This window comes from Lepisma saccharinum, chromosome 25 (genome assembly GCF_977018435.1).
Source record: "Lepisma saccharinum chromosome 25, izLepSacc3.1, whole genome shotgun sequence".
NCBI classification, from domain to species: Eukaryota; Metazoa; Arthropoda; class Insecta; order Zygentoma; family Lepismatidae; genus Lepisma; species Lepisma saccharinum.
The window spans coordinates 35,634,911-35,644,203 of NC_139253.1; the positions used below are offsets into that span (position 1 = coordinate 35,634,911).

The window sequence follows — 9,293 nt, forward strand, 5'->3', positions numbered from 1 at the left end:
CCTAGTTTTTTTTTTCTATATCAGGCCAATCTTTCAGATATTCACAGTATTAAAATTATGGTAAGTTTATGCTATTACAAAATCCTCATCTATACTTAATAGACGATCTCTTCCTAAGTTCCATTCCACCTAGAAATAACCCATGCCAGTTTTATTTCAATTGTTATAAAATAATTTACACATGTTCTCGTGTGAGATGTAACTCTAATTTATGAAATTTGCAGGAGAGAGAAAATGATGTTTTCTTAGGAATATCTCTGACCTTTAAAAAGGTCAATAAACTTGAGATACGCGACTCCTCCTTACTGCTAAGGATTAAAAGTGGAGATATGTCGATTGACTCCAATTAGAGATCTGCTGAAGTTTTTGGGGGTGATGGGGGAGTGTTAGGTGTGTGTGGATAAATCTGCTTTCACTATAATTTTTCACAAAGGTTCGATTTATGGCCATTTTGGATCGCAATTTACCCTTACATCCTCCAAATGGAAAATTCTGGACAAACGCCTGTTGTAGTTTGTTTGTGACAAACTATGTATATTTTTTTTTCTACGACTGTATATTATAAACGGTAATTAAATAGCTCTATATAATCTGATTTAGAACTAATAATAATAGAACTGTATTCCTAGTCTAATGAAAACAATACAGTAGAGTAAAATTCAAATTGACAATGAACTGTTTACCACTTATTCATCCAGTTATTATTGGTTACATTTCGTTCAGAGAGATGTATGTGAATTGGGCAAAACTGTCGAGTAATTAAAAGAATAAATCACAAGTACACAGTTAATTCTACTAGATGTAACTATATGGACAATCTGTAAAGGTTTAATTGGGAGTGCTTTTTACCGCCCCATTAAACAATCATCTAATTTTCTATTTGTTTTATTTGTCTTCTTTCCTCATAAGTATTTTCAATCTAACATGTATTTAGTTAAGAGTCTAGGTAGTGATTTTGAAGTGTCCCGTTGTCTTTCCAGGACCCTGACGTGATGAACTCTCCTCTGCCAGTTTTCTACCGACCTCCATCTGCAGAGAGGGATGCCACAATCATGCGGCCCCCGGCACACGAGAACTCCTGTCTGCAAGTACAAAGGCCAAGCGACGGCGAACCACAGTCTCCGGCATCGGCGGACTATCTCATCCCGGTCCCGTGCAACCTTGCAGACAAAGTGGAGCTGCAGTCCTCGCCCTCGGCGGGCAGCGTCGACAAGTTGCTGGGGGCCTCCAACTGGGAGACGAGCTTCGTTAGGAGTCCCAGGAACCGCGGCGGATACACCAGCGTACCCACGTACGATTCCACGCTCCCGGAGTCAAAGTCCACCCAGCCGTTGCTCGAGACATCCCCCACCGACTCTCCGAGCCGGAAGACCGACAGTCCGAACGGCGGGATCGTCAACATGGCCGCCAACAGGTCTCCGCCTTCGGACACGCACACGAAGACCAGCAACATCAGCAGCAGCACCAGCAGCAACGTCAGCAACAACAAGAACGAGGACGACCTTGCCGCGGCCGTCGGGAGCCTCATAAGCTTGGAGAACGGCAACGACCACCAGCCGGAGTGTCTCGTCGACGGGATCCCGCCGAACGTCAACAACAACAACAACAACCCGACCGGAGCCAACAAGACGGGTTTGAAAGGGAGCTTGTCCCTCGATGCCTCGGCGCTGAGCAAGCAGCACGCCACCGGGCAGCCTGTTCCTTACGTCAATGTGAGCGTGACGTCGTCGCACTTACCCTTGAGTCGAGCGAGCTCCCAAGAACCACCCCAGGGACAGCAGCAGCAACCGGTCCACGCCCGGTCGAGTGCCCCGTACACTGTCCACAACGCCAACAGGCCGTTGCTGGCGGACAACGAGATCAGCTGTTGAGGTTTAAAGAAGGAATACATTTACTAATTTTTAAATTCATAGGAGAACGGGGACATTTTTTAAAAATAATAGGAGCTGGCCTTCTTATCGATGAGGTCATTCTGTCGGTCAAACTGTCAATGCTGGTCATGAGTTTGACTTCAGTGATCGCGAAAGACTTTGAGGATACTTTCAGTTTCCCACTCAACTGACAGGACTTGAGATTGGTTCGAGAGATCCTCATAACTGGAAGCTTATTGGTTGTTCAGTGTTGTGCATTTTCGTGGGTGTCTGTGTAAATGAGTGCAAAAACAATGACGGAAGTGACTTGAAGGAATCATGTACATCAAATTTATCCATGAACCTTACTCGAGAAATTACAAGGACGATTTCTGGTGGTAAATCTTAATTTCTCTTCTCAGCCTTTGAGTATATTAATGTTTAGTTGCCTTCATCTTAAGGCAATACAAGGGTAAATTCACAGTCGGTAAACAATACGCAGGCTATCTATCTTTGTGTTCTTGTATGGAGATGCACTGTTTTCGAAGCTTTTATTCTTCATGCATTTATCCAATCTGTTGCAAATGAATCTGAAGGCCATTAAGCTCACAACGAAGGACAAGAAAATGGTTACGAGACAATTGAATAGCATTTTTTACCTCATGGATAAGAGCTGAAATATTCAGTGCCACACAGAACTGCCAGTGAATGTCTAACAAACAACGCAGACCTACAAATAGAAGCAACTTTTTCTCAAGTTATAAAGCGTTCATAAAAACTACAAGACTAAAGAGAGATAGATGAATATATATTTTCCATACGAACACGTTTGAATATACTATAGATATATATACAAAGGAACTATAACATGTTATAAATATATATATATATATATATATATATATATATTGGCTTAAGTAGCTAAATGTATGTATATATACATCTATACATGCAGCCATGGAACTGAGCATGCCAATATAAATTTTGTGACCTGAGTTGTTGTAAAACGTATGTGTACTACGAACCAATACTATCTAAGTCTAGTTATTGAAATGCGCATTCTGTGTCTTGTATAACAAAACTGTCTCTGTTCTATCGCCAGTTGTCGTTTTATGTATACATATTATTTTCTTTCTTGTCAAGAAAAATGCAGTGAATATTTGTAATGCCGTACACAATAAACACACACACATACACATATACTTAACATTCACATTTATATGTATCTCAAAATAACGTGCGCACATATTAAGTGACCTGTATACCCTAGTTACATCCATTCTACCCCTCTGCTGCTTCTCCCAGAAGCTCGTTTGTTTTGTTATTCAATGAGTATTGTTGTATGTGACTTTTTTCAATCACCATGTCAACTCATCTACTGATTACAGGGATTTTTAAATCGTAAGTTCATTTTTCATAGCACTTTTCAAGAAAATTTCTCCATTTTGTTTTTCGATTAGCCCTTTATCATAGAGATCAAGAAACGATGCATCCTTCTATTAATCTGATACTCCATTAACATTCATGGAAACTATTTTTCTTTATGTTAACAGAAACAACGAATTTAATGTAGCACTTTCTTATATATACAAAACAGGCGGAATGGTACTTATCATAATCAAACATCATTTTCTTCCATTGACTTAGATGTGTGAATAGAAGATGAATTATCTCAACCCACTCTCATACCACCCAGTTGCTCTGAACCAAATGAAGTGTTGTTAACAAAACTGTAGTAAAATAAATGTTTGGTGCCAAAAAGTGTACAATTGCTCAGAAAAGGGCTCATTTTGTTAGACATGTAGAGATGCCGACTGAAGTGCAAAGGCTGTATAAACTTTTATTTAACAAAGAAACTGTTTGAAAGTGGAAGTTCACTCGAGAAACTTGTACTACGTGGATGTGTGTGTGTGATTTTTTTTCCTTCGTGCGTGGATGTGTATGTATGTTGTTATACATGTGTTAAAGCAAGGATTTGCTAATGTCTGTCTCAAAGGCCGGACGGCGTGGACTAAACAATGCTCTCTTGTATAATGTTGTTTGGCCTAACAAAAGAGAGTCCAATACATACTGAACTGAAGATTAAGAATATTTATTTGTGTATTTGACACCCAAAAAATATTGTGAAGAGAAAGATGGAGAAATAAAAATTTCAGTAAAGATGTTCATGTATACATATTGTCTGTGTAATGCCTGATGCATGTTCACAAATTCACTCACATGTGTAGTAATTGTTGTCCAGGAACACTTGTTTCATGCCTATGGAAATTAGGTTGGTGTGTATAGGTGTTTTGCATATTCAAGACCATAGGAAGACAATAACAATTTACAATGTGTAGTATTATTTGGGGTCAAACAAAGAAACTACTATATCACCTAAGTATATATGTTTAAGATGAATAACATGGGTGTTTGTAATCACAGATAGATGGGGTACTCGCTCTCAGTACCTATACATACTCTTGGTGCAAAACAGAATATATTAATCGGATACTTATAATGCACATATAAGAATTAGTCTTTCTAGGCGAGTTTATATGCTGACCCTGCCAAGTCGAACGTACAAATGTACGCTATTTAGCTCGTACATTAGCACATTCAGGTATAATTTGAAAAGGGAATGATCAAATTAAGTATTAATGATTATTAAACAATAATAAAGAAATCGACGTATTCACTGATTCTAACCATATTTTCTTCAAAATATATAAAAAGTACTTATTCCATAAAGAACCTAATTTCAAAGAAATGAATCTGTTAGTCGCATGAATGACCACCATGTAAAACAACACACACAAAGAATTCCTAAAAAGAGAAACTTAGTTGATGATAATATTTTAGAATAACTTGAATTATAATGAAGAACAATTAATAACAAAATAACGAAAAAGTATGTAGAAATGAATGTTCAAAATGATATTTTTAACACTTAACACTTAAAAAAAATTAGAAGGCTATATGATAAGTGTAAAAACATTGAAAGCATTATAAAGTATGGGATGTTGTGTTTAGCATCTTAATCACAAGACAAGGAGAAGTAACAATATAGTGGATAACAGTTGAATAACACGTGATTATTTTCAGAATGAGAAATGCTCAAAAGTTAAACATTCTACGAGAATGTAAAACACCCGAGCAGTAAAATTAATCATACAGATATGCAAATTGGAAAATTCCCTTGCATTCTTTATGCTATATAATGTGAATATTGAGTCGAAATGAAAAGATAAATTAATTTATTGGCATAAAATTAAATTAGAAAATGTTTAGAAGATAGTGGTGAAAGTTTGCAATTGAATATTCATGGAGGTCATGAAAGGAAGTAGTATGATTTCCAATAGTGCAATGAGCTTCAATAAATAGTTATACAATGTACAAGGAGAAAACGTATGATAAAGCATATTAATATGAACGATAATAGTACACAATTACTATTCAAAAGTAAATAATGACTAAATAGAACTGACAACATACATTCTGTTGCTCACATAGCACTTGTTTCTTTAAAGTTTTATTGGTTTCGACACCAGTTTATGTCAACAGAAATGGAGAATTTTCACACAGAATCTAAAGTAACTTCTGATTTCCAGATAACCAATATAACCATTATGGAGCTGAGATGACGTACAGGAAGTTATATTACTTGTTCTCACCATAGTAAATCTTTGAACTGCTTTCCATTGCTCCACCAAAACAAAATGAAAATATTTGTCTTTTCTCTAATACATTCAGCATGTGAGTGAGGTAAAAAGAAACACAGATTATATACAGTTTTGCCTATGACATGAGCAATGCTACATCAGTTTCTGATTTAAGCTTAATAAGTTTTAGATTAAACTAATATTTTGTAACCTCAAAAGTTAGCATACTAAACTCGTTGGCCACACGATATACACTACTTTTCCTACTTAATATCATATTTTGCTATCAATCCACTCATTTTTATTTCTTGCTTGAGATAGTTCCCATATATTGGTCGTAATTCACTCAAGGCATAGGCCAAATTAAAATGTGACGTAACGATGATTTATATAATATGTCGCTGGAATGGAAAGTACCATTCCCGTTGAGAATTAAGAAGAGATAGACCATAATTGTTTCGCTCATTAGCCAAACAAATAATTAGTAATTAATCCCCCATCAAAATACGCCGAATTTCAAAATCAAAAATAAATTAGGAACCAAATAACCATCAATGAATAAATAAAATTAGAAAAACATTATTTTTATGAAAGTTATTAATAAAATAACAAGAAAATAATTCAAATATAAATCCACGAATATAAAAATAAATAAATGGGGAACTTATTAATTAAAACATGGATTACATTCCCAATTAGGGATCATTTTAGTGTTTCGGGTGTCACTTAAACTGCTGTACGGTGTCATTAGCCTATCTACGTAATATGTAGACTTAGGATAAAAATAATTGTGTGTTTGATACTGTCTACGAACCGAACTAAAATAAAACGATAACATCTCATTTATACATGTCAGCATCTCGCTATGAATTATTTTCTCGTTAAGGCTATTCCAAGTTATAAATAGTGCTGACTAGTGAGACGCGAGATAAACAAAAATTAATAACCTGAGAAAAGAGGGTAATTACTTTTCTAAAGTAATAATGTAATTTCATATATTATATTTCAAAGTTAGATGTGAATCGGGCACAGTTCGTTCATGAAACCCGAAGTATGTGTTTATCCCGGGGAAGCTGTAGAAGTTCCGCATTGTTATCGACCGCCCTGGCTTCATTGACAACTTGCAACCCCTACCTGCAACCCCTAGCAGCCACCCTTAGCTTTCCGGGAGCCTAAAAATAGCAATGACGTAAAACGAGGATGGGATGAATGAGCTCGGAAACACGGAAACTTTGCTGCCCTCGGTAGAATGAACGAGTGCGGGGAGGCAGAGGGGTGGGGGATGCTTTTTGGAGGTCATCGCACAAGCGCGATGCAAAGGTCGGTCCGCACGTGTACGACCGTTCCGGTATGAATCCGCAATGAAAGAAACTCACCCCCTCGGCATACCCACCCTCTGGCATCGCAGGTCGTCCCGGGGTAGCACGCGAAATTCAATCAATAAGATTCCTCCCCCAGGTTGACTTGGCTCCGTTCGTCACGGCAGGCGTCGGACACGTGGCAGGGAGAAGCAGAAGTGTTTAGTATCTCTTTCCACTGCTGTTCGGTAGGCTGCTGTACCAGCATGCAGCAATGAAGATACTAACGATGCACGATGAAGAAAAGACCGAAGCGTAAGTACCAGAACTTTTGCATGACTAGTCGTGTCATTCATAACGCTTGCTCTGTCCTCCATTCAAGTTCCCGATCATTCACTGCACTCCGGGATGCAGCTTCCCTCTTAATGGAACCAACTGCATTCATACCTTGCTTGTTTGTAAACTCGGGAATCCCGTGCGATACTACCAACACCCAAACCAGACTTCAAAACGCGAAAATGCTACACATTTGTGCACAATTCGTTATTCATTCAAAAAAATCAAAACTGAGACCAGTCTATGTGCGTCGTAAGTTGCTATATTGTGACACTTCTGCACAGAGAGAGTTTATTGACAACAACGCAACGACTCACGTACAGCAATATCATGAAACTGTTGCAGTATTCGAGTGTTTTGGCCTTGTCTTCTGTGTATATGACCCTTATACCAATTCATTCATAGAGGTAAAGGTGGTATTATGAGCCCCCATTTTGTTTTGTATTTTTTAAAATTTGATTTTTAACTTTTTTGTTCAGATTCTTATGATAACTTTAACTACAACATTTCAAACAACTATTGTTAAAATATAAACCAATTTGAGAAACTTTGAGGATATGAAAAAAATAAAATACAAAACAAGTCATTTTGTGGAAAAAAAAAGTTTTGTGCTGGTAATATGAGCCCCTAGGAAAAAATAATAGAATAACTGGTTTAGAAAAGTATATGACAAATTAAATCATACAAACAACATTTTATTCATTACAAAACCTTAAAAAAATATTATGATGTGAAATATCATAAAAGAGTTCTTAACAAAATCATTGAAAAAATCATTACAAAACCAATGGAAAGGGTCATTAAGAAACCATTTAAAAAGTTTTATTTGTTTTTTTGTAATGTCTATTTACAAAAGTCGCAAATGTAAATATCCTTCTCGCATCCAGCGCAGTCGTGGGTTTAGGACCTTTGTTAGTCACTTTCCTCTTTGGTTCGGGAACAGGCCAGATATATTTTGGAGACACAGTGTGTCCGGGAATCTTCTTCTCCTTATCTTTACACAGACCGGAAGGCCCTGCCCATGCCAAATCTTCAGCAGCTGGTTGGAATCTTGTTACTTGCACATTCTGCAAAACTGGTGAACTTGCAGTTCCAGCGCCGTTTGATTCTACACTTTTCGTCGCAGATGCATTTTGATTATCTTCTTGTGGAGTTTCGGTACCCGTGTTTTGTCCTCTTACTGCATTGTTGGAGGATTTAGGTATTTTCCCTTTGCCTTTTCGCAGGGTTTCCAAATCCAATACCTCTTGAGAGGAAGGTGCAAAGTCCACAGCAGAAAAAACATTCCGGTTACACGGATATAATCCTGTAACCTGAAACCCATTCACAGCAATGGATCCGGTCTGGCAAGTCAAATAAGCCTTTCCCAATAGTTCGGCAATATTATAGGGTCCAACAGGTCTCTCACTGTGAAGCATCCACTTGCGTATGTTTTCACTGTAGTGATGTTTCAAAGCACCAAGAAATGTTTTGTCAAGAGGCTGCAGTTTATGCGATGTGTGTGGGGGTAAACTTACAATGGATATGTCATTTTCTCGAGCAAGATTCACAATGTCAATGTTTTTGGTGTGGGAGTTGTGGCCATCTAGAATAAGGAGCACAGGGTCATTTTCTGAGGGATTAGTTTTGTCAATGAAGTGCGTTAGCCAGTCTGTGAAAATATTTGCTTGTATCCAACCGGACGGATGACATCTACCAATTGCCCCCTGTGGAGCGCCTTACATGAGAAGCTCAGACATATTTTTCCTGGGAAAAATGAAGATAGGAGGTACAAAAGTTCCCCCTGCACTCATGCAGCAGACTACTGTCACGAGAGAGCCCCGTTCAGCAGAACTTAGAACTTAGAGCTCCCACTTGTCTTTTTCCTCTCAACCCAGTGATTCGAGGGATTCTGCTTTGAACGACTGATATTCCTGTCTCGTCGACATTAAATACTCTAACTGCCGGGTAGTTGTGTTTGGCGTACTCGGCTTCCAGGATATCAAAGAAATTGTCGACTGCCTCTTTGTTAAAGCCATTTGCCCTTGAGAACGATGTCACAGCAGGTTTCAAAAGAGATAAAACATTGTTATGACGATTCATGAAGTGGTCGAACCAAGCTCTACCAGCTAACCCGTCTTCTGTGAATGGATGATTAATTCCATTTCTTTCACACAGTTGGTAAGCTA

General features: G+C 37.9%; 1 protein-coding gene across 1 annotated transcript in view; it reads left to right on the forward strand.

The window, feature by feature from the left end:
* Alk (Anaplastic lymphoma kinase) overlaps positions 1-4,006 on the forward strand; it is a 714,232-nt gene extending 710,226 nt beyond the window's left edge. Inside the window, exon 26 of the mRNA XM_083111550.1 lies at positions 981-4,006. Within this exon, the coding sequence (XP_082967676.1) occupies positions 981-1,871 (891 nt within the window). The 3' untranslated portion in view covers positions 1,872-4,006. The remainder of the gene's footprint in view (positions 1-980) is intronic.
* The last annotated feature ends 5,287 nt before the right edge of the window (positions 4,007-9,293 follow it).